Below are 25056 nucleotides of genomic sequence, written 5' to 3'. Positions count from 1 at the left end.
CACTGAGGTTCCACTGTAGTACCGAGCACCATTCATTTCTTCACCCAGTCATTCAAGCACATCTGAGAAAAAGAGGGAGCTAACCTTAATGTACTTGGTGAACATCTGACGCAGAAGAGAAAACACAGAATTACAGGAGAAAAAGACAAGACAAACAGGTGAGAAGATAGTTTGCTCACAATTCATAATAAATCTGAACTGGTTCTACAGATTGATCTAATATTTACAGAAATATGAGGGGTGTACTCACTTTTGTGAGATACTGTATTTATTAGACAGCAAGTGAACAGTCAGTTCTTGATGTTGATGTGTTAGAAGCAGGAAAAATGGGCAAGCGTAAGGATCTGAGCAGCTTTGATATACAGTCATTGATGACCCTTGACATCTGTTAAATTCAATGGACAGATAAAAAATGTCATAAAATTTGTGCTTAAAAAGTTACTCAATATTTTTTAAAACCTGTGAAACACAAAGCAAATGCGTTACTGGGAAAAGAACTGTTTGTGTGAAAATGCTGGAATTTTTAGCATGTAACAGTGCAGGAGTTGGTTTTTGGAAAGAAAGAAGCATTTGCCCTTCTGAAATTATTTGGTTTGTTTTCAAAAACACATTGCTAGTCTACCCTGTAAACCATAATAGTTATTATTATTATTATTAGTAGTAGTAGTAGTAGTAGTAGTTATGAAACTTGACTGGGAACAGGAAGTAAGTGAAGGATCAAAGTCTTTATTATCCACTAAAGTCAATATACACGATACGGAAACGAGGTCAAAGCATAAAGTAGAATTGAGGCATGAAACGTGAAACTAGAACTTAAATGAATAGTATACATTTCAGATTTTTGCCTCTGCCGGGCAGCAGACAGGTGGAGCACCGCCCCCAGCGGGGCTGGGGTACTGGGCGACGTCCACTGCGGGGCTGGAGCTCGGGGCGACATCCTCAGCGGGGCTGGAATGCTGGGCGATGTCCTCTGTGGGGATGGAGCTCGGAGAGATGTCCTCTACGGTGCTGGAGCTCGGAGAGGTGTCCTCTGCGGGGCTGGAGTTCGGAGAGGCGTCCAGGACAGCGGGACAGCTTCCTCGGCGGGACAGGAGAGCGGGACAGCTTCCTTGGCAGCTGAGACCTCCCGCAGGTCTCCAGCTGGAGCTCTGAGGTCACCATGTTGACCTCAGGCGGGAGCTCCGAGGTCGCCTCGTTGACCTCGGGCTGAAGCTCCGGAGCTGAGACCTCCCCGCAGGTTTCCAGCTGGAGCTCCGAAGTCACCAGGTTGACCTCGGGCTGGGGCCCCGAGGTTGCCAGGTTGACCTCGGGCTAGAGCTCCAGAGATGAGACCTCCCCGTAGGTTTCACCTCTGCCAATAAGTAAACAGGGAGGGGACAGAACAAAAACCAAAACAAGTGCACATGTCCATTGTACACAAAGTCCTAACGTCCATGCGCACTTAAAGCACATGCACGTGTGCTCTCCGTGCAAGTCGCCGCCTCAGCGCCATCTGCCGGCGAGATCGTGACAAGTAGTAGTAGTAGTTTTAACTTTTTATAATAATGAATTACTGACATTTGAATGATATTTGATACGTTTGTGTCAAAAAGAGGCGACTCAGGCTCACTGCAGTTAAAACACTGTTATTTAATGAGAAAGTCAGATAAACAGACAGTTACACAGTTACACATTAACACCAGTGGAATTAACAATATAAGCTAATTAACTAAATCATCTATCCGTGCACAGTATAGCTTCATAAGCAGTATGGTACGTGTAAGATAAAGTTGACATTTTTTAGAAAAATTCCATTGCTGTAGTTTAATTTCATTCATAATGGCTCATCAAAACAGTGTTAAATGATTACCAAAACAAAGTAAAAGATTAAATATTGAACAACATCATTAATGAATAAACACAATGCAGTTTATTAACTGAACAAAACCTGCAGTCTTGATTCAGATATGTTCATAATTCCTTCTTAATTACATATTACCTGGCCATGTTTAAACTAATTAATTCACTTTTTACCAGTAACATGAGAATTCCTTCTTCATTACATGTTATTTGTACGAGTAACAGCACCTTTAATTTTACTGAGCCCTGCTCTTGCATACCCCGTTACAGCATTAACTCTTTCCTGTGATTCAGGCTGAATGTTCCTCAGCTCTCTTAGTTTCTGAGCATAGTTGAGTTTTCCAGGTTCTTCAGCTCGAGGGATCAAGAAGTCGAGACACTGAACAATGAAAGCAGAATCTGGCTTTAAAGCAATCTCAGACAGTTTCATGATGCTGGTGCAGGCTTCTTCCACCAGCTCAGCTTTTTCCTTTTCATTCTTGGTCAGTTCTTCTTTCAGTCTCTTCTCTATGCTTGTCTTCTCCTCTTCCTGTTTCTTGCTGCTTTCAAACTCTTTTTTAACATTTTCAACGGCGTTTGAGTCAAACGTGATATCTGATTCTGAATTACTGCTTTCATATTGTTTTTTGAAGTCATCAAACGTCACCATAATCTCTTCACTGTGTGTAACATATTTCTTGTCCTCTCTGACATGTTTAGTGTAGTGACATTTACCTGGACATACAGTGCAGCGGCCATTTTTCATGACCTCACACCACTCAGTATTCCAGGCACACCAGCAGTTATACTCATGACAGTTCTCCTTACAGACAGAGCAAGTGGTGGCCTTTCTGTCCCACCGTGAAGCATTTTCAATGGAAACTTTTTCTTTGTAACACTTGGTGACTGTAAAAGTAAAGTTTTCATTTCTCTTAATCTTTTCTTGGTTTTCCTCAAGGGCTTTCTGAATCTGAGTCAGTTCTTCACGTTTGCGCTCTACAAAGTCAATGCGGTCTTTTAGATTAGAAATACAGGCTTCAAGTCGTTTGGACTCTTTCAGAACACTTTCAGTCTGCTCTAAGCTTTTTCTGTTCTCTTCTTTCAGTGAGGAAAAAAACACATTTAAACTGTCCTCTGTTTGTTCCCAAGCTGTCTGGAGAACTCTGTTATATGTTGGGTTCCTCTTCTCAGCTTGGCAATTGTTGAATAAGAAATGCTCAGGTTCATTTTCTTCATTTTTCCTGCAGGGAATCCCCGCTTTCTTGATGGCATTAAGAGCATTATCTGGAGGCAATCCAGCTGAGTGAGTGATAAAAATGACAATGGTGTTCTCTATGTTTTTACCAAATAAGGACAAAACTGCATCAAAGATGTACTGCTGTCTGTCAGAGAGTCGATTCTCAGATGCCTTCACTACCAGACACACTGCATCGATTTCTTTCACTCCAGTATCATTGTGAAACAGTTTGTACAGATTCTCAGCGATCTGTTTATCATTTTCTGTTCCCCTGGTGTCTCCATAATCTGGAGTGTCAATGATGGTAAGACAGATTGGGTTGTCTTGGATAAAGATCTCATACACAATGATTGTAGTTGTTTGTGTTTCTGACTGATCTGACATGTGATTATCTCCTCCCTCTTCTGTAATCTCAAACCACACTTTATCTGTAAACTTCACCCCGAGTATATAATTTACCATGGCATTGATCAGAGTAGTTTTGCCTGTTCCAGTTTCTCCTACCATCAGTACGATTTTGTTTTGCATTTTGACATCTCGCTGTCCAAATGTCCATTTTCTCACTGAGCCGTTTTCAAGATTACTTCTGGTTGTGAGGAGACGATATCGTGCAGGTGGACCTTCACTGATTAATTTACTCTTCTGGATTACATCACGTACAGTCTGTGATGAGTCTTGAAATCTGTTGAATTTAAAAGTCAGATATAGGGTCAGTTTGATATTGTGCTTATGAAGTTCATCAATTGTTATCAAATGTGTATAATAGGATGCAAATTATATTACTGAGAGCACAGTGATGGGATTTTGTGAAAATGCTGTAATTTTCAGCAGGCTGGCCAACAGGAGCACTGGGAGAATTCCCACTGACCTGATGACTGATTTGTCCCATTTCCCTGCTGTTGTTTTAATTTGTTTATTTATTTAATCATTATTATTTTATATTATTGCGTGTTTGATGTACTCAAGTGATCCTTTCCAAATTCAGCATTTGACAATAAATCAATAAGAAACCATGAATCTGTTAGTGTGGACTCCGGTTTTGAACAGAGTCCTGCACAGAGAGAGGATGGATGTCAGGTTGCGGCGAACTCGTGACTACGGTTACCAAAGTGCAGCGCAAACTACAAACATGGCCGACGAGGACTACACGTCCCAGATACGCACACGCTCACATTATGTGGAATTCTGATTACGAACACCTGCACTCAGTCACAGTTTAGAAAAGACCTAGTTAACATCTGAGCCATGTGAAGTAAACGCTCAGATTTCTCATCTCAATCGTTCACCAAGCCGTTGATCTCGGTTTGGATTTACCCGGTTTTCGAATATCGTACTTTGTTTCTCGACCACAACTACCTGCCTTGCCCAGTGTTGACTGTTCGTCCGATCGCCTGACCTTTTTCTGTCTTCCGTTTTCTCCTTCAGCCTGATCCTCGCCTTCTTATTTCGGCATCGCCCACGCTTGCGTCCAACAAGGTACAGTACCAATGGAGAGGAAGTGGCCAGGTGGAGCAGAGAGAATTATCCACTGTGTAGTTATAATACTAACTAATTTAGCAGACAAATATCTGTACAGTACATTTAGGGAGCCCTCCATGTTAATTTAAATGTTGAAATTACAAATACAGCTAGGGCAAACAGCAACTAAGAACATTTGTCCAGGCTATAAGTCATAAAAGGCAACATCATGTTAGGATTTTTCTAAATAGATATTGTCACGATGCAGTTATTATTGTACTAACAGATATTTAGGCAATTTAGAAAATTATGTCTGCCAATATATGCACTTGAAAAAACCACAAAATTTTTCTCCTATTTTTCACAATAAGGTGGAGAGAGTCACCCTGACACTAGCTCTGTCGAGTGCTCACACTTCAGGGTCAACCTGAGATGTCAGGTAGAGGTAAAACAGGATACATTAAATATGCTTTAATATATTTATATAAAATATAGTATTATAATATTTTCATTGTTGTTACGCCACGGCCAGCAGAGGGCACTGCGGCACGGCTTCTGACTGGTCACGTGACTCTTATTTTCATTCGCTTCCCACTTGGACACTGAATTAAGTTTGATCATGTCTCTGATTTGCCCAGGTGTCCGTGTTTTGGTTTGATTAGGTTTGCTATTTAAACCCCCCGTGTGACTGCGCACTTCGCGCAGTAGTATAGTTGGTATGGTTTGTACCTAATGTCTGATGCGGTTCCCGGTTATGTTTGAGTACGATAGTGAATGCGTTAGCATGTTAAGCGGTCTGGTTTCACGCCCTGCTCTAGTTTCAAGCCACGATACCAGTTTCTTGTTTTCCTGGCGAAGACCGCGTTTCCTGTGTTTGTTTGTCTACTGTTAATAAAGACTTTGACCTGCACCTGCATCCGCCTCCAGTCCCGATGCGTAACAGAATACTGCGCCCAAAATGCGGAAGCAGCAGGTAGCCACGAGCGCCGCCGAAGAGGCCAGGACTTGGGCGCTTTACCGTTCGTCCCTGGAGATGAGCAAACAGCTCGAAGAGGAAACTGCTCAGTGCAAAGCTGAGCTGCGCGCCATTTACCCCGTCCCCGCCGCCGAAGAGCGAGGCCGTGCAACGCAGCCAGCAAAATGATCTGAGCATCTGGGGCTTCCCACGGCAGGGGAACTGTTCAGCGCCACGCAGCTGTTCATGACCGCATTTCCTGTGTTTGTCTACTGCTAATAAAGACTTTGACCTGCATCCGCCTCCAGTCTACGTTTCGTAACAATTGTTCTAGATATTGTCATGTTGTAGTTGTTATTGTACTAACAGTAAGTATTTTTAAGTTTAAAAAAAAAGTGTGCTCTTCCCTGCATTTTCTTGTTTTTATATTTTGGAAAGTTGAATATTTCTCTATTAACATAATAGTTCTTTATATTTGCTGGGTGGAAAGTGATCACAGCACCCCCAGAGATTTTGTACTTCTGTTATAGAGATCTTTTGCCAGCTCATGGCCAAAAACCCACACTTTACACAATTCTGTTTCTTAGGAAACTGATGGTGGAGTACAAGGCTACTGGTGTAGTTTCTTGTCTGTTGTTGCATATAGGACCACTTCTTCCATTTAATCATAGCTTCAATAATATCCTCAATAATAAATGACCAAGTATAATATGTTTGTCTCATTTGTTTAATTCAGTTCTTGTTCTCTACATTTAAGAGTTGTGTGAAAATCTGATTTAGTTTTAAGTCATATTTATGCAGATATTATAGAAAATTCTAAAGAGTACACAAACTTTCACGCACCACTGTACCTTATATTTACTACTCCATGACTGGATGTGCGTTACCTACTTCACCTGCAGCATCATTTCTAGTCTTCCATTTATTGTACATAAGTCATTGATGAATGTTCTGTTCAGTGGTATGTAATGACATTCATGAAAATTCGTGGCAGATAGTTTGAGTATCCTATTAAAGTTTGATATAATTTAAAGGAGACCTATTATGTAAAATTCTACATGGCTTTTGAAAATAAATGTGTGTCGGCAGTGTATATATATATATATATATATAAAATCATAAACATTGTCTCAAAATGAGCCGTTTTCATTTCTCTCGAATGTGACGTCACATTGGAACAGGCCCCGCCCACGACAGGTGACGGACTCTGCTCCATTAGCATAGCTCCTCCCCTGAGTGTGCTGCACACAGTCTGCCATGTTCTCTGATCTGGAGCAGCTACAGTGATGAGAAGAATGTCTCAGCTTCATAAGCATTGTAAGTGTACAGTTATTTCTTCTGCCGGAGTCTCTCCTTCATCAGAATCCGACTCTGTCATATGGGTTCTCCTGATTTGTTGTTGCCGTAGTATCCGAAGTACGAGCTGTAATGGCACGGCCCTTTTCTGGAAAGGGGACGGGGAGCAGCAGCTCATTTGCATTTAAAGAGACACACACAAAAAGTGTTTTTTTGCTTCCACCCAAAAAGGGGCATTTTCATCATGGTATAATAAATGATCCATGGGGTATTTTTGTATTTTGAGCTGAAACGTCACAGACACATTCTGGGGAAACCTGAGACTTATATTACATCTTGTAAAAAGGGTCATAATAGATCTCCTTTAAATACTACAGTGTAGTTGCTGTTAAAAACTGATTTAAGAGCAATGATAGGTGTGCGCAGCAATGGGAAGTCTGTTCTTAGCCCAGTCTAACAATAACAAATAGAATAATAAACAGTGACTCAGGGTGAAAAACATGATTTCTGATTCATTTTTATAAAAATAGCAACATTTTGCAATTAACAAATAATCTGCATTTGACCGAGTCACACAAAATTTTTAACTCAAAGTCTAAAAAACAATGTAAAGCATAAGCAAGCCTTACCAATTTAAAAACTGTGCAAATGATTCTCCCCTCTAAAAACAGCAGCGTATTCAGACATTTTAAATCATGTTTTAGTCGTGATTTTGACTTTGACTGATTCCAGTCTGCTAGGCAGATGATGATCGATGATTGTCCCAATGTCCAAAACCTTGTGGGCATATTTCCTACATCCACAGAATAACCACATTACCACAGGAGTTAAAGCTAACAGTGTAGCTTACCTAGTAGCTACCAATCAGCAGTGGCTATAGAGATCAGCATCGTTAGCATTGTCAGTTATAACTGTTCTTTTTAGGAAGCAATGGGACTCCTGGCCTGTTCGTGTTCAGCTCTGTGGAGCCTGTGATTAAGCCACGCAGGGAGAACTTAGCCGCGACCGGCGGGCCGTTACACTGCACAGGCTGAAGAAGCTGCTTGAGTACGGTGCTCCTCTTTTTCAAGCGGTTCCTCTTTTTGGAGCAGCTCTTTGCAGCAGGCAGAGGATCACAGAGGCGGCTGCAGGAGGCGATACCGCAGAATGAAGGCTCGTCTGACTGGGAGGAGTCTTCAGAGCTTCCCTCTGACGAGGAGTCTCTGAAGGAGAAGGGAGGAGGGACGAGGCTACGAGGAGGCAGCTTTAAGTCCAGATTGTGAGGACGGTGGTCATTACATCGCAATCCTCCATTGGGGACTGAAAGGGTGGAGAGTAGCGTGGGAGTTATCGTCTCTGGCTTTCTGCCGGATTTCATTTTACAACGCTTTTTCTGGAAGGAGAGACAGAGCAGTCGTTCATTTGAAAAATTGTTGTATCCAATCAAAATGGTTCACAGAACTTTCAACAGGACATAAATAATTACCCTGATGTACGTATGAGGTTTGTTCTATTTGAGTACTAATTAATGATTAAAAATAAAATAAAAAAGCCTCAATACCCTTTTACTCCCGGTTGAATTCCTCCGAGTTTCTACATTATATGCTTCACTTGGACCTGTAAAAAACGTGAAAGGTTACCGACAAGAACGTGTAATGAAGGAACGACCAATTTCAATAAATAAATAATCAAGTCCCCTGAGGCTGCATGATCAGGTCCAGGAAATAAATGACAACGTGGTCCATGTGCCCATGAGTGTCAGGGGGCAAAATTAGATTTTTCACAAACCAAGCATTATAACCACTAAACCATTTCTGGCATTTGGCAAACGCCCTTCTCCAGAGCGACTTACAATGATCTCATTTTCTTTATACAACTGAGCAGTTGAGCGTTAAGGGCCTTGCTCATGGGCCCAGCACTGCCAAGCTGCCACTGCTGGGATTCACTCTCATGACCTTTTGATCAGAAGTCCAACATACTAACCGCTGAGCTACCACTTCCCCAAACCACCAGTTCGGTTGCTGCAAACTGCTACGTGTGTTTTTTTTACATTGTGCCAGTAATCAGTTTGACTGTAGCATAATCTTCACTGTACTTTAGACCATCATGGAAATTCAGACAACACAGGTCTGGAGGAACCAAATGGTCCCTTGAAAAAAAAAAAAGCTCCTGGTATTGATTGTTCCAGGTAATTTCGGTGGAAAAGCGGCTTTACTTGTCCACTGATCAACTACAATAAAAAAAACCAGGACATGAATTCTGTCGCCCATGGGCACCCCCTGTTTACTGTAGAATCACAGCAAAAACCCCCCCGGCATTCATAATGCAATCTTTGCTATCGCTTTCCTTGTATTTTCTCATTTGTAAGTCGCTGTGGATAAAAGCGTCTGCTGACGAATGAATACATGTAAATGTAATGTAAAATCTTGCTTGAAAGTGTATCGCAGTTCTACCTTCAGTGGTTGCGATTTGCAGGGATGACTGTGCAAATGGATAAGATGCTCTCCGCTTTGGGTTCACGTCCTCATCAGGGGAATCTCTGAAAATCATCAGGATTGTCTGGATTAGACACAAATAAAACGCATCTAAAATGACATGAGTAAATCTGTGTGAGTACCGAGGCTCACCTGTCAGGGCAGCAGTAGCTGTAGGAGTTTGGTACGTATAGGTCAGGTTCTGTCGAGAGATTCTCAGCCGACATGCGACAGTAATTAACACAGATGACGATGCAGATGAGCAAGCCGAGGACCACACACAGCAGCAGGTAGCTGTGCCTGTCAGAGACCTGCACAACACAGCAGCATTAGTTTACTGATCAACATAACATGTAGCCTATACTGTTCAAACACATGCACATATACAGTGGTTTTGGTCAGGGCAGTGGGTCGATACCTCTGGCTCACTTGCAGTGACAGGTTAAGGACGAGCTGAGTCACGTTCTCCAGCTGCCTCTGCAGCACCTGTATAGACTCGGTCTGTTTCTGATCCTACAGGCAGAAAAGAAAAGATCAGATTAATAACATGCTGTTCTGGCGTCCCAGTAAAGTCTACTGAAAGTTTAACACAACCCAGGACCAGAAATTGTCTGATGAAAACTAGGTTGCAGATTCAGGATGCAACCTTGAACCTTTTTAAGGACCGGTCCATGTTTTTCCTGGCTTAAGAGCCAAACCATTACATAAATAAGATGGCTCAGTTTTCTAATAAATAGCAGGGAAATAGTGGCTGGACTTTTACTACCTTTCAGTATTATAAAGCACAAATAAAACAACTAATTATGTACAAGATGAAAGGTTTTATTGTTTTTGGCTGCAAGTAATTATGCAGGTGCTCGAAGGCAGTAATTAGTCGTTGTTGCAATTGATGAATTGTTGTTCCTTCCTAGGACCACGGATTCAGAGTGCAATATTCATTCCATATCAGTCTCAACTGTGATCTTAAAATACATCAGGACTTGGGTTCAGTCCAGCGACATGTTGGTGTTGAAACAACTGACTAACAAGGAATATTGTGCGGTCATTGGAAAATAATCAACTTTGGATGGGAACTCCATGGTAAACTCCAGCTTTTTGTTGGGCCACATCATACTATCGCATCATTAATAATTTTCCTATGACAACAACATGCCCTCTAGTGTATATTCCGTATATCCCATTCCATAACCTACCACCACTCAATACATTACAGAGGAAAAGATCAGCAAGATGAAGTTATTAATTTTGCTGACCTGTTCTTCAGCCATCCTTGACGTGTTCTGGAGTTTAATGATGGTTTTGTTGAAAGCCTTCTGCATCTCCTCCATCTGCTTTCGATACCTATGAAAAAACAAAAGTATGAGCCAGAACAAACAAGCAAGTAGGATTCAAAGCAAAACTGAAGGAGCCATCCATATATCGAATTTCCTTGCTCAGCTCATGAGTATGTCATGGCGAGAGCTTGGGCCTAGGTAGAAAATATCTAATAATAAATGATGTTAATAAGGTTTGTTATTGAAATCACGGTAAGAATGGTCAGTAAGAGCAGTAATCACCTCTGACTGAGCTGTTCCAGGTAACGGCCACTGAGTGACATGTTCACCTCCAGGGCTTTGATCCGGTTGTTTAGCCTCATGAAGACTGACTCCTTCTGGCTGGAGCCAGGGATCGGTGCATCGGTGGAGCTGGGGATTTCGGCGTAGTAGTCAGAGGACGATGGTTGCACCGATTGGCCATTAGTAGAGGTTTCGGATTGAGTGTTGACACTGTGGCCTCCAAGGGAAGCTTCATCGAGCAGATCTTCACTTTTAGGTTCTGCTACAACTGATACCACCTCTAAGGGTTCTGTTAGAGGGGCAGCTGTTATTGATACAGAAGGAGTTACACTTTTGCTTATGGTTGGTTGGACAAAGGACTGATCTGTGGAAGTTGACAGAGGGGTAAATGTCGCCTGATCCATGGTGCTGGTCATCAAACTAGGAGTCGTGTTCTTTTCAGTGGTAGATTTCTCTACTGCAGATACAGACAACTGGACTTGATCCATCTCATCACTTTTAGTGGTTAAAACTGGAGTGAATGTCAGATCCAGGTTACTGGTGAGAATGGAAGTGCGTTTGTCCTCCACCGGTTTATCTCTGCTCTTCTCATTAAGCTTCAAATCAGAACTCTCAACAGCCGAAGGGTCCAAAAAATCCACAACATGAGTGGCTGTAGAGGCAAGAGTGTCAGAGCACGTAAGTGTAACCAGAGCTGAAGTAAGACTTGGTGCAAGATCCACAGATCCAGCTTCAAGCACATGTTCACGCTCAGTAAGATATGGAACAACCACAGCAGAAGCTTCCACTGGAAAGGTTGTCTCCACAGTCTGGGTGTGGAGCACTTGCATCAGTGATGATGAGATCATGACTGAGACTGAGGTTTCCGTTTTGTGGAAAGTGCTCGGTTGAGAATGTGATTCTTGAGATTTCTTTTTTGTCTTCTTCTGAAGGGGAATGCAGCTCTGCAGGAGGTAGTCTTTAAGCGACACAACACAAGAACTGGAGTCAGGAGTGTGCTCCCAACTCTCCTTCACTCCTGAGTACTGCTGCTCCTGTGGAGCCTTCACCCGCTCCTTCTCTGTGTCCTGTGGTATAGAGCTGGAGGACTTGTCTGGCTCATCCACCTCATCCTCAGGCAGCAAAGTAACGATCTGATCTTCTTTGTTTGTTGTGGTCCCGACGGACTCTGGAGCTGACGGTGTTGCAGTCTCTGAGAGTGAGGCGGTGGGTAAAGGAGCCGTCGGACCTGCGTCTCTACCTTGCGTCATTGAGGGGGTCTCTGTGAGTTTTTTCAGTTCCTGCTGGTCCGATTCCAAACTCTCCATCCTGAATTACACAATAGAAGGAAAATAAAGGAACATGTCACTCAACAACAAATGAAAGCTGGCAAAAACTGAAAGGAATGAGACCGTCTCTTGCATACTGCTAACGCTACCCGGACTTTTGTTCTCATTACCAACGAATCTAATAAGCACTGCAACTTTGGGTAGTACTACTGACTATAAAATCTGGTTAATTTGTGTCCAGTATTTTTACTGCTAACTGGAATTGTCTGGGAATTGTAAAATGTTTTAAACAAATCTTCTCAGGTACTCACGTAATCTTGGATGAGGTTGGGGAGGCTGTCTGAACTGGAGTTCCTGATGTCTCAGTCGCATTTAAATGCAGGGAAGAATAATTGCCTGTTGAACACAATGGAATAATTAAGCACGTGCCCTCCTGCGGCTTATTGATTTACTCATTGTGATGAAAAATATACCACCAAGTCATGAACAAATCATCAGTCATTTGCGTTATTTAATGCAATATTAATCCTTCCGTTCCAGCAGGATGACCAAATTGCTCCGACTGACACCATGATTACAAAACACGTGCTTTGGTTATGCTTTAGGAAAAACTGAAGGAACAAACTTTTCTTTCAATAAACGTCTTGGTGGACGATCTACAGTATCTTGATAGTCCTCTGGAGTTAAACATTAACCCTGACATTTGAACTCTAGATACACTGTACGGCTAAAAGTTTGTGGACACCTGACCATCACACCCATATGTGCTTGCTGAACAACAAATTCCAGATCGATTCCTCTCTCTGTGGTTATAATAAGCTCTACTCCTCTGGGAAGGCGGTGTGGATTTGTGTTCATTCAGCTACAAGAGCATTAGTGAGGTCAGGTACTGATGTTGAACTGGTGAGGAGGCTCTAGTTCCAGTTCATCCCAAAGGTGTTCAGTGGTGTTGAGGTCAGTGCTCTGTGTAGGACACTTGAGATCTTCCACTCCAACCTTGACACACCATGTCTTCATGGAGCTCGCTTTGTGCACAGGGGCGTTGTCGTGCCGGAACAGGTTTGGGCCAATGAAGAAAAATTGCAATGCTACAGCATATAAAGACATTTTATACGATTGTGTGCTTCCAACTTTGTGGAAAAAACACATATGGGTGTGATGGACAGGTTTCCACAAACTTCCGTCTATATAGCGTATTGTCAGATGTTGTTCTTGATAAACAGTGATAGACAACATCCCTTGTGATTATGAACTGTTAAACAAACACACACACAGCTCTATTCTGGTGCGTCAGGTTATACTCTGCATTGTCACAGGTAAACATGTCATAGATAAAGCTCGGTGGAGATCTCAGTGAGGAAATGTCATTTATCAGTGTGTGGTGTTGAAACTTGAAGCATTCTTGTATGATTTATTTTCAGAGAGAATACAATATTTAAGCAGCGGTAAATAATGCTTTTTAAACCATCCCTCAGAACACCTTCATTTAGCTGACTTTGTGTGCATTAAAGCAAAACATTATGACCGACTTGAATTTTTAAAATGGCGGGTGCTCTGGCGCGGTTTGATGACGTGTTATTGCCGCGCGGGGATGTATGCTTTCTGTTTACTGTAACGTTCGGGTTCGATTTGAACCCATAAAAAATAATCCTGATAGTTAAATATTAATGAATACTATAATATTGTTGTACTGCACACAATGCAGATAAAGTTTCCCCTGAATAAAATAAGCCAAATAAAAATAAACAACTCATGTATGTGCGCATATAACAAGAGAAAATAAAAGAGCTGCTTTACCTGAGGTTGAGTTTTATTGAGAGTCTGAGAGGGTCTTCTGCCTTGCTTTCGTTTTGTGTGGAAAATAGTCGGAATTGCTGTTTTCTTTAAAACCTTTTTTGGCGGACATCCCAATAATTCCGCCTTCAGATCCCTCTGATAGTCGTCAGGACTGAAGTGCTGGCTGCACACCCGTAAAGACGCGTATTTCCTCTCCGTTTTAGTCCCATCCCTGCCGATAGCCGCTAACCATTTACTGCACAGCTCCAAGTCTTTTTCAGGGAAACGGTGAATAACCACGTCTTTAGCTTTGGCCTGATTGCGTTTCCCACAGCCGGGGACACTACACCTCCACGACATGCTTCAGCTGCGGGGTTTCAACTGAGGATTAGTTTAAAATCTGACAAAAACAATCAGGTGATTCTTTCTCCACATGAAGCTTTCTTCTTCTCTGTGCTGGTAGAAACATCGTGACTACTGCCCTCTAGTGTAAGGGTGCTTACACACAGGTGTAACAGAGGTTCTCAAACTTTTCTCTAATCACCTGCTGGGGGGGAACAATAGAAACTAGTATTATCAAATAGTATTTGTATTGGTTTTAATGGTCTCTACTGATCATTTGTTGCCTTCTATTGGTGGCATGTTATGAAGTTTTAGTAGTTTAAGTAATTTTATCAACAAGCTAACATTAGCAATAAGTATAACGTTGATTTAACTGAACAAAATCTGCACCCTTGATTCAGATATGTTCGTAATTCCTTCTTTGTTACATGTTACCTGGTTATATTTAAGTGTAGCAATGTGGCTTGGTTCGTTTTTCGTTCTGTACCAACTACGCCACCCCGAGAAAACGGGGAAAAATAACCCAAATAAAGGCACGCAAATACGTTCCACTTAGAACAGGCAAAAGGCATGGGTTTCCATACAAAAATTAATTTTATTTTGAAGTTAAAAAGACTGGCCAATAATTATTTAAAAAAAAAAAAAAAAAAAAAGCCAACGCAGTCAGGCGCTGGTCAAATAAAACAGTCACAAGAGGAAATGAACAATAATCATCATATGAGGGCTGAGGCTTCCTGTATGAAGGGCAGGCTAGTACGACATCACCAGATATCCAAAGGGAAAAGCACACCACTAATCAGAATCATACCCACAAAATTCACAGCAAATAAACACAGCAATAATAACCCTTAGTGAAGTAAAGCCTAAAGGTGCAGCATAGAACTCCCCCCAGCCTCAGGAAGCACTCGGCTCCTACAAGGAGAAAACAGACACAAGAAAAATTAATTACAATATGCTCAAAGCAGACAAACAAAAGAATAAAACAAAAACAATCTTACTGTCACAAAAACACAGATAACCCCACACTCAAACTGATTACAGGTAGCAAGTTGACCAAAGCTGACCAAAACCACTACTACCACCTAGCAGTATCAGCCTAGAAAACTGATCTTAATGACAATAACCAACACAAAGCAAAATAACGAAACAAAGCAGCAGAATCAAGCAGCCCAAAGTAGCACTGTGGCTCTTCGAGTGAGGGGGAGGAGCTATATCAATATGACCACACCTCACTCAGCCTGCCTTAACGCATGCAAAATCGAGGACCCTAAGAACAAACAGGTGATACAACCTCAATTTGGAAAGCATGCAAGGTAGTTTAGCTCGAGTCACAGAACTAAACGATTTACCTACCGTGATCCGATGACATGATACTCACGATGGTACATACGAAAATCATGATAGCGTCTTTAGTAATTGTGACGTCACCAGCTGGCGCTCCGACCGGAGCTACGTTAAACTACCATGCTACACAGATGGGAGCCTTGACGTCACTCCGCACTGAGAGTCAGCAGCACATCACACATGCACACAGGCTCGGTAGCCCAACGTCACACTAAACAAGTAAATCGCATGGTAAATAGACAACGCTAGCATCACACAGCTAAGCAACAAAGAATCACATATACTATGGTACGGAGAGAGCCCACTGGCCACATAGTTAATAAGGGTGACGTTTCAACCACGAAACACACCCCACTACATAAGCTAATTTATTCACTTTTTTTTTTTTTAACCAGAAAAAGCATCTTTAATTTGACTGAACCCTGCTCTTGCATACCCCATTACAGCATTAACTCTTTCCTGTGATTCAGGCTGAATGATCCTCAGCTCTCTTAGTCTCTGAGCATAGTTTAGTTTTCCAGTTTCTTCAGCTCGAGGGATCAAGAAGTCGAGACACTGGACAATGTAAGCAGAATCTGACTTTAAAGCAATCTCAGACAGTTTCATGATGCTGGTGCAGGCTTCTTCCACCAGCTCAGCTTTTTCCTTTTCAGTCTTGGTCAGGTCTTCTTTCAGTCTCTTCTCCATGCTTGTCTTCTCCTCTTCCTGTTTCTTGCTGCTTTCAAACTCTTTTTTTAACATTTTCAACGGTGTTTGGGTCAAACGTGATATCTGATGCTGAATTACTGCTTTCATATTGTTTTTCTTTTAAATCATCAAATGTCACCGTAATCTCTTCACTGCATGTAGCATATTTCTTTTCTTCTCTGACATGTTTAGTATAGTGACATTTACCTGTACATGAAGTGCAATCATTATTTTTCATGACTTCACAACACCAAGGACTCCAGGAACACCAGCAGTTTTTCTCATGACAGTTCTCCTTACAGTCAGAGCAAGTGGTGGCCTTTCTGTCCCACCGTGAAGCATTTTCAATGGGAACTTTTTCTTTGTAACACTTAGTGACTGTAAAAGTAAAGTTTTCATTTCTCTTAATCTTTTCTCGGATTTCCTCAAGGGCTTTCGGAATCTGAGACAGTTCTTCACATTTGTGCTCTACAAAGTCAATGCGGAATTGTAGATTAGAAATACAGGCTTCAAGTCGTTTGGAGTCAATCAGAACTCTTTCAGTCTGCTCTAAGCTTTTTAGGTTATCTTCTTTCAGTGAGGGAAAAAAAAACTTTTACACTGTCCTCTGTTAGTTCCCAAGCTGTTTGGAGAGCTCTGTTATATGTTGAGTTCCTCTTCATAGTTTGGCGATTGTTGAATAAGAAATTCTCAGGTTCATTTTTGTCATTTTTCCTACAGGGAACCCCTGCTTTCTTGATGGAATTAAGAGCATTTGTTGGAGGCATTCCATCTGAGTGAGTGATAAAAATGACAATGTTGTCCTCTATGTCTTTACCAAATAAGGACAAAAGTGCATCAAAGATGTACTGCTGTCTGTCAGAGAGTCGATTCTCAGATGCCTTCACTACCAGACACACTGCATCGATTTGTTTCACTCCAGTATCATTGTGAAACAGTTTGTACAGATTCTCAGCGATCTGTTTATCATATTCTGTTCCCCTGGTGTCTCCATAACCTGGAGTGGCAATGATGGTGAGACAGATTGGGTTGCCTTGGGCCCAGATCTCATACACAGTGATTTCAGTTATTTGTGTTTTTGACTGATGTGACATGTGATTATCTCCTCCCTCTTCTGTAATCTCAAACCACATTTCATGTGTAAAGTTACTCAATAATCTTTAAAACTTGTGAAACAGAATGCAAATATGTTACTGGGGATACATTTCAGGAGTTGGTTTTTGGAAAGAAAGAAGCATTTGCCCTTCTGAAATTATTTGTTTTGTTTTCAAAAACAAGTTGCTAGTCTACCCTTTAAACCATAATAGTTGTTGTTGTTGTTGGTAGCAGTAGTATTACTTTTCACTTATTATATTAATGAATTACTGACGTTTGAATGTTATTTGATATGTTTGTGTCAAAAAGAGGCGACTCAGGCTCACTGCAGTTAAAACACTAGTTATTTAATGAGAAAGTCAGATAAACAGATAGTTACACAGAGAACATTAGCACTAGTGGAATTAACAATAGAAGCTAATTAACTAAATCATCTATCCATGTACAGTATAGCTTCACAAGCAATATGGTATGTGTAAGATAAAGTTTACATTTTAGGAAAAATTCCAAAAATTGCTATACTTTAATTTTATTCATAATGGCTCAGCAAAAAAAGTTTTAAATAATTACCAAAACAAAGTAAAAGATTCAATCTTGAACAACATCATTAATGAATAAACACAATGCAGTTTATTAACTGAACAAAACCTGCAGTCTTGATTCAGATACGATCAGAATTCCTTCTTCATTACATGTTACATGGCCATGTTTAATCTGCTGAATTCATTTTTTACCAATAAAAGTATCTTTAATTATACTGAACCCTGCTCTTGCATATGCCATTACAGCATTAACGCATTCCTGTGATCCAAGCTGAATGATCCTCAGCTCTCTTAGTTTCTGAGCAAGGACATATCTTCCAGTTTCTTCAGCTCGAGGGATCAAGAAGTCGAGACACTGGACAATGTAAGCAGAATCTGACTTTAAAGCAATCTCAGACAGTTTCATGATGCTGGTGTGGACTTCGTCCACCAGCTCAGCTTTTTCCTTTTCATTCTTGGTCAGTTCTTCTTTCAGTCTCTTCTCTATGCTTGTCTTCTCCTCTTCCTGTTTCTTGCTGCTTTCAAACTCTTTTTTAACATTTTCAACGGCCTTTGAGTCAAACGTGATATCTGATGCTGAATTTCTGCTTTCATATTCTTTTTTGAACTCATCAAACATCACTATAATCTCTTTACTGCGTCTAACATATTTCTTGTCCTCTTTGACATGTATATTGTAGTGACATTTACTTGTACATACAATGCAGTGGTCATTTCCCATCACTTCACACCACCAAGGACTCCAGGCGTACCAGCAGTTATACTCATGACAGTTCTCCTCACAGACAGAGCAAGTGGTGGCCATTCTGTCCCACTGTGAAGCATTTTCAATGGGAACTTTTTCTTTGTAACACTTAGTGACTGTAAAAGTAAAGTTTTCATTTTTCTTAATCTTTTCTCGGTTTTCCTCAAGGGCTTTCTGAATCTGAGTCAGTTCTTCATGTTTGCGCTCTACAAAGTCAATGCGGAATTGTAGATTAGAAATACAGGCTTCAAGTTGTTTGGCCTTTTTCTGAACTTTTTCACTCTGCTGTAAGCTTTTTCTGTTATTTTCTTTCAGTGAGGCAAAAAAACCTTTTAAACTGTGTTCTGTTTGTTCCCAAGCTGTCTGGAGAGCTTTGATATATGTTTGGTTCCACTTCGTAATTTGGCGATTGTTGAATAAGAAATGCTCAGGTTCATTTTCTTTATTTTTCCTACAGGGAACCCCCGCTTTCTTGATGGTATTAAGAGCATCATCTGGAGGCATTCCATCTGAGTGAGTGACAAAAATGACAATGTTGTCCTTTATGTCTTTACCAAATACGGACAAAACTGCATTAAAGACGTACTGCAGTCTGTCAGAGAGTTGATTCACAGATGCCTTCACTACCAGACACACTGCATCGATTTCTTTCACTCCAGTATCATTGTGAAACAGTTTGTACAGATTCTCAGAGATCTGTTTATCATATTCTGCTCCCCTGGTGTCTCCATAACCTGGAGTGTCAATGATGGTAAGACAGATTGGGTTGCCTTGGATAAAGATCTTATACACAGTGATTTCAGTTGTTTGACTTTCTGACTGATCTGACATGTGATTATCTCCTCCCTCTTCTGTAATCTCAAACCACACTTTATCTGTAAACTTCACCCCGAGTATATAATTTACCATGGCATTGATCAGAGTAGTTTTGCCTGTTCCAGTTTCTCCTAACAGCAGTATTGTTTTGTTTTGCATTTTGACATCTCGCTGTCCAAATGTCCATTTTCTCACTGAGCCTTTTTCATAAAGATTACTTCTGGCTGTGAGGAGACGATATCGTGCAGGTGGACCTTCACTGATTAATTTACTCTTCTGGATTACATCCTGTACAGTCAATGATGAGTCTTGTAATCTGTTGAATCTAAAGGACAGATATATGGTCAGTTTGATATTGTGTACAAATTTATGTACAGTACATTTAGGGAGCCCTCCATTTTAATTTAAGTGTTGAAATTACAAATACAGCTAGGGTAAACAACAACAACTAAAAACATTTTTCCAAGCTATGAGTCATAAAAGGCAACATCATGTTCAATATTAGGATTTTTCTAAATAGATATTGTCATGATGCAGTTATTATTGTACTAACAGATATTTAGGCAATTTAGAAAATGATGTCTGCCCACATGTGAAGTTGAAAAAATCGCAAAAATTTTTCTCCTATTTTTCACAGTAAGGTGGAGAGAGTCATCCTGACACTAGCTCTGTGCAGTGCTCACACTTCAGGATCAACCTGAGATGACAGGTAGAGGTAAAATAAGATACTTTAAATATGATTTAATATATTTGTATAAAATATAGTATTATAATATTTACATTTTTCTAGATAGATATTGTCCTGTTGTAGTTATTATTGTAGTAACAGATAATATTGTACCAGCAGTAAGTATTTGTAAGTATAAAAAAACACATTGCTGTAATGTGATGCTTTAATTTTAACTAAAATAAATTTAGATTCTGTTCTCACAAATTTACAGTGAGATTAAAAAAGTTGTCGTTTTCCAACAACGTGGAGACAGTTCTGTTCATAGCAGTAGACCTGGTAAAGAAGTGACAGGTACATGAGAAATGGGGGGGAAAGGGTGTTTTGTTTACCTCTCTTCTGCATGTAATGTACTTTTGTGAGAGAGAAGAAGAGAGTTACTGGCAGCTTTGCACTTCTGGTGTTTGCTTGGCATAATGTTCTGTGCAGACCCATGTAAGCTGATATAAATTAGGACTGCTTCGCTACCTCTAGGCTGCTTGTTTATGTATTTTTGGGATCCATACTGTGTGTAATAACTTGAAATTAGGAAATAAAACATGGCATTGTCAGTGGTTTCAAAATTGAGTGTGAGACTCACAGCCTGAAATTATGTCCCAGTCCGGCCCTGATTTTCAGCATCTAACAGTACAGAAAACTGGTTCTTCCGAAAGAAAGGAGCATTTGTCCTTTTCTGAAATAACATTTTTAGTGTAAAACAGTTTGTTCACGTACCCTGTAGCCATAATCCTGGTTAGTTAGTGGTAGATGACACAAATGTCTCAGAAGTTTTCTGCACAGTTGAATGACCTGCTAAAGAAATTTAGAAGTTTTATTAAAATAAAGATGTGGAGAATCTGCACATTCATTAGTCTTGGAAATGACACTGACCTAATTGGGATTATACCTTCTGTTTTTTTGGTTTCTGTTTTCATCTGAAGACTACAATACCCAGAATGCAATGTGCCTCTATGTAATTCAGACATGGGGAACGCCTACAGTGATCAACCAATCCAGACCTCCTGATGTAAACGTGGAAACCCTACCAGAGCTGTGGCTTCCCATGATGCATACTTGGGTAGCATATGAACAAAACATTGAGCTTCTACATTTAACATTTCGATTTAAGATTTATATTTGTATTTAACACTCATATCGAACATTTAGATTCATATTTATCATGTACTTATTATGTATTTATCATTTTCATGTATCAATTTGACATGAGTCATTATCTAAATGTATGACCTCAAATGTAAAAATAATAAATTCTGAGAGAAAAGTACTCTACTTTTTACATATAGTTCCTCAAAGTCAAATGATAAAAGAATGTGTCCTGTAGTTTGTTTATCAGTATATTATTGGATAAAGCTGCAATGGTGAGAAACAGGATTAACCGAATCATAGATGTTTTCCTGTTTTTGTTTGAAAGCCAGCGACCTATACTCAGGGTATAGAGATATTGAGTTGATTGCCAATGAAGTACTGGAGGTTTACTGCAGGAGGAGAAAGCGAAGTCGTTTTAAAGGACAAAATGCCATTTCCTCCTTATTATTACTACTACTACTATCTTATTTTAATAATCTTTAGTGAAACCCTTAAAAGGCATTTTATACCAGTGTTATTAATACTGTATTCAATGGATATTGTCTCAAAGCAGCTTTACGGAAACATATAAACAAAGGATACAGATTTTAAGAGTTTAAATTTATCTCTATTGAGCGAGCCGTTGGTGAGGAGAAACTCCCTGACATGTTAAGAGGAAGAAACCTTGAGAGGAACCCGATTCAGAAGGGAACCCCGTCCTCATCTGGGTGACAGTAGATAGTGTGAAAGTAAAAGAAAGCTCATTATGGTTTTATATAAAGTCTGTTTGTTGAAGTATTTGTTGAACAGGCAGGATTGGTTGATAGTAGATTACTGTATGTCTTAGATGATTAAAATAACACACTTTTGCCATCACCTCCTACACTGCTGTCTGACATCAACCAAGGATGCAGTATAATAGTGAAAATAATACTGAAATGAATATAAAATCCAGATCTCATGGTGACTTTATTTAGTATATTTCCTTATCAACCCCCTAAAAGTAATTACTGGCTACACCACAGGTTCTCAAGTCAAACAACATGAATGCAACAAAAAGAACAACAATAATAATAATATTAATAATATATTGTAATTCCAGACACACTGATCATAAATCAATTTATATAAAATATTTTCTTTTTTTTATACACCTTATCCACTTTTACTTAAATAACTTTTAAAACCAAATAAACCTTTTTACTGAAACAGTACTATAACTTGTTTATTTATATTTTTTCAATATATTTTATTTACTCTACTAGAAGATGTGCATAACAGTAAAAATTAGTGTAAATGTGGATGAGTTTGAGTTTAACGTACCCGTGTTGTAGAAATCAGTCAAATGAAGAAAGACGTGTGATACTATAATATCTGTGTTATGACAATGTTAACAAGAAGAGTTTCTTTATCACCTGACGAGAGTCATAAGGGAGGGTTAAAACCAGCCGATGAAAATGACTAAATTGTATCTAGTCATAACATCATATGAAACGTTATGTCTAGGACTTTAAATTCTCTGCATCCTTCATCACAGCGCTCCAAATAGCTTGAGATTCAGTTTTGTCAGCAGCGTTTGGGAATGAATCTCACCCCTCCCAGCTCCCTTTGTGTTTGAAACAAACCACACCTTTTATGCGTATAATCTAAACATCACGTGGTTTCCAGGAATACGTCTCCTTTCCCGTAAAGTAGTGAAGGATATATTCAGTGAGTCAGAGCTTTCAACTCGGCTCCCAAAAAAAGAGCCGACTCTTTCCATTCACAATGGGCTCACTGACAGTTTTTATTTTCAAACCTATGCCAAGTTGTTCTTTGCCTATCAATCGCATTTAACATTTTACTTTCCCTTCTGAATAATAAAATAACATTAGACTTTGTATTGTACTTGTTATAAAATCTATCTACTCTATTTAGAGAGCAAGGTGCTACACATTAGCACTAAAAATGCAGTGAGGATTAATATTATTGAGCTGCTGTGTGCATTTCACTTTTATTAAAGTAAAATTAGGAAAAGATTCCTGTCCATTTAACCTGATATTCTCCTTCCTACACTACACTACCCTTACATTTAAACTGCCTTTACAAAGAGTTATTCTGTGCCACACAACTCAGATACTGATTAGACTCTGGATCAAGTTTTAATAAAAAACTGGAATGTGTTTTCCAGGGCAGAGGAAACAGTTTTATCTTTGTGACCTTGGGTCAGAAGCCTAGACGAAATGTTATGGCAAAGGGCTCTTTGGCAGGTGGGCAGTTGAGGACTGAACTTTGAAGAGACAACACCTGCGTATGCACATGCATGAAGCTTCACTAAAGACTATTCCTCTTCTCCAAGTTTGTACCTTCCATCTTTATTGAGAAGAAAAAATACTTCACAATCCATCATTACAGTTGTACTACTAATATAGAATACTGATAAAGCTTCCTGAACACACTTTAAGCTCACCTGTACACTGTAATGATTTATAATCTCACTTTCCATTATAGCATTCCAGATTTCTGTAAACCGACTTGGTGGCAATCTCTTTGGTTGAAATTGCTATATAAACAGAGTTGAATTGAACCAGTGATGTAAAGAACGCATGTTTATATATCTCAAACTTAATACTTATGTAAAGGAAATAGTCGTGTATTGTTATACCAGATAGGGTGGTTAAATCTTCCACCAGCCCAATTTGTATCCTTACCCAATTACTAGCCATGGGAATTAACAGCTCTTCCCTGCATTTTCTTGTTTTTATATTTTGGAAAGTGGAATATTTCTCTATTAACATAATAGTTCTTTATATTTGCTGGGTGGAAAGTGATCACAGCACCCCCAGAGATTTTGTACTTCTGTTATAGAGATCTTTTGCCAGCTCATGGCCAAAAACCCACACTTTACACAATTCTGTTTCTTAGGAAACTGATGGTGGAGTACAAGGCTACTGGTGTAGTTTCTTGTCTGTTGTTGCATATAGGACCACTTCTTCCATTTAATCATAGCTTCAATAATATCCTCAATAATAAATGACCAAGTATAATATGTTTGTCTCATTTGTTTAATTCAGTTCTTGTTCTCTACATTTAAGAGTTGTGTGAAAATCTGATTTAGTTTTAAGTCATATTTATGCAGATATTATAGAAAATTCTAAAGAGTACACAAACTTTCACGCACCACTGTAACTTATATTTACTACTCCATGACTGGATGTGCGTTACCTACTTCACCTGCAGCATCATTTCTAGTCTTCCATTTATTGTACATAAGTCGTTGATGAATGTTCTGTTTAGTGGTATGTAATGACATTCATGAAAATTCGTGGCAGATAGTTTGAGTATCCTATTAAAGTTTGATATAATTTAAAGGAGACCTATTATGTAAAATTCTACATGGCTTTTGAAAATAAATGTGTGTCGGCAGTGTATATATATATATATAAATATATAAATCATAAACATTGTCTCAAAATGAGCCGTTTTCATTTCTCTCGAATGTGACGTCACATTGGAACAGGCCCCGCCCACGACAGGTGACGGACTCTGCTCCATTAGCATAGCTCCTCCCCTGAGTGTGCTGCACACAGTCTGCCATGTTCTCTGATCTGGAGCAGCTACAGTGATGAGAAGAATGTCTCAGCTTCATAAGCATTGTAAGTGTACAGTTATTTCTTCTGCCGGAGTCTCTCCTTCATCAGAATCCGACTCTGTCATATGGGTTCTCCTGATTTGTTGTTGCCGTAGTATCCGAAGTACGAGCTGTAATGGCACGGCCCTTTTCTGGAAAGGGGACGGGGAGCAGCAGCTCATTTGCATTTAAAGAGACACACACAAAAAGTGTTTTTTTGCTTCCACCCAAAAAGGGGCATTTTCATCATGGTATAATAAATGATC

General features: G+C 39.9%; 3 protein-coding genes and 1 pseudogene across 6 annotated transcripts; all 4 read right to left on the bottom strand.

The window, feature by feature from the left end:
- Positions 1–1886: 1886 nt before the first annotated feature.
- On the bottom strand, positions 1887–22565 carry LOC124628290 (uncharacterized). Of its 3 annotated transcripts, XM_053681647.1 has the most exons (3): positions 22504–22565; positions 20830–20904; positions 1887–3737 (listed from the first exon to the last, which is right to left on the bottom strand). In XM_053681647.1, exons 2-3 carry the CDS (start codon positions 20838–20840, stop codon positions 2039–2041), a joined length of 1710 nt encoding a protein of 569 aa, XP_053537622.1. In that variant the 5' UTR covers positions 20841–20904; positions 22504–22565; the 3' UTR covers positions 1887–2038. The 3 variants fall into 3 exon arrangements, 2 of the variants coding, with proteins under 2 accessions (XP_053537622.1, XP_047012476.1); XM_047156520.2 differs by lacking the exons at positions 20830–20904; positions 22504–22565 and adding an exon at positions 5425–5866; XR_006982745.2 differs by lacking the exons at positions 20830–20904; positions 22504–22565 and adding an exon at positions 4412–5567 and having other exon boundaries at positions 3606–3737.
- On the bottom strand, positions 7666–13892 carry LOC124628294 (SUN domain-containing ossification factor). Its single transcript, XM_053681228.1, has 8 exons — positions 13839–13892; positions 12353–12437; positions 10774–12081; positions 10471–10558; positions 9605–9730; positions 9371–9528; positions 9197–9282; positions 7666–8063 (listed from the first exon to the last, which is right to left on the bottom strand). Exons 3-8 carry the CDS (start codon positions 12078–12080, stop codon positions 7666–7668), a joined length of 2163 nt encoding a protein of 720 aa, XP_053537203.1. The 5' UTR covers position 12081; positions 12353–12437; positions 13839–13892.
- On the bottom strand, positions 15862–17352 carry LOC108268264 (uncharacterized; annotated as a pseudogene).
- Positions 17612–22642, bottom strand: LOC108268227 (uncharacterized). Of its 2 annotated transcripts, XM_047156526.2 has the most exons (3): positions 22504–22642; positions 20830–20907; positions 17612–19713 (listed from the first exon to the last, which is right to left on the bottom strand). In XM_047156526.2, the coding sequence occupies exons 2-3, from the start codon at positions 20838–20840 to the stop codon at positions 18009–18011; spliced, it is 1716 nt and encodes a 571-aa protein (XP_047012482.1). In that variant the 5' UTR covers positions 20841–20907; positions 22504–22642; the 3' UTR covers positions 17612–18008. The 2 variants fall into 2 exon arrangements, with proteins under 2 accessions (XP_047012482.1, XP_047012483.1); XM_047156527.2 differs by lacking the exon at positions 22504–22642 and having other exon boundaries at positions 17612–19704; positions 20830–20900.
- Between the last annotated feature and the right edge of the window lie 2414 nt (positions 22643–25056).

This window comes from Ictalurus punctatus, chromosome 7, assembly GCF_001660625.3.
Source record: "Ictalurus punctatus breed USDA103 chromosome 7, Coco_2.0, whole genome shotgun sequence".
Taxonomy (NCBI): Eukaryota; Metazoa; Chordata; class Actinopteri; order Siluriformes; family Ictaluridae; genus Ictalurus; species Ictalurus punctatus.
This window is presented reverse-complemented; position numbering and strand designations above follow the sequence as displayed.

Bases quoted from the DNA above. Each gene is read 5' to 3' on its own strand.
- LOC124628290 (XM_047156520.2), bottom strand. From the start codon at position 5,666: ATGCTCAGATCATTTTGCTGGCTGCGTTGCACGGCCTCGCTCTTCGGC. The intron at 3,738-5,424 runs GTGCAGGTCAAA...TAAATTCAACAG, and splicing joins GGGACTGGAGGCGGATGCAG to ATTTCAAGACTCATCACAGA.
- LOC124628294 (XM_053681228.1), bottom strand. From the start codon at position 12,080: ATGGAGAGTTTGGAATCGGACCAGCAGGAACTGAAAAAACTCACAGAG. The intron at 10,559-10,773 runs GTGATTACTGCT...GTTTTTTCATAG, and splicing joins CTGGAACAGCTCAGTCAGAG to GTATCGAAAGCAGATGGAGG. The intron at 9,283-9,370 runs GTGAGCCTCGGT...GATGATTTTCAG, and splicing joins AGCTACTGCTGCCCTGACAG to AGATTCCCCTGATGAGGACG.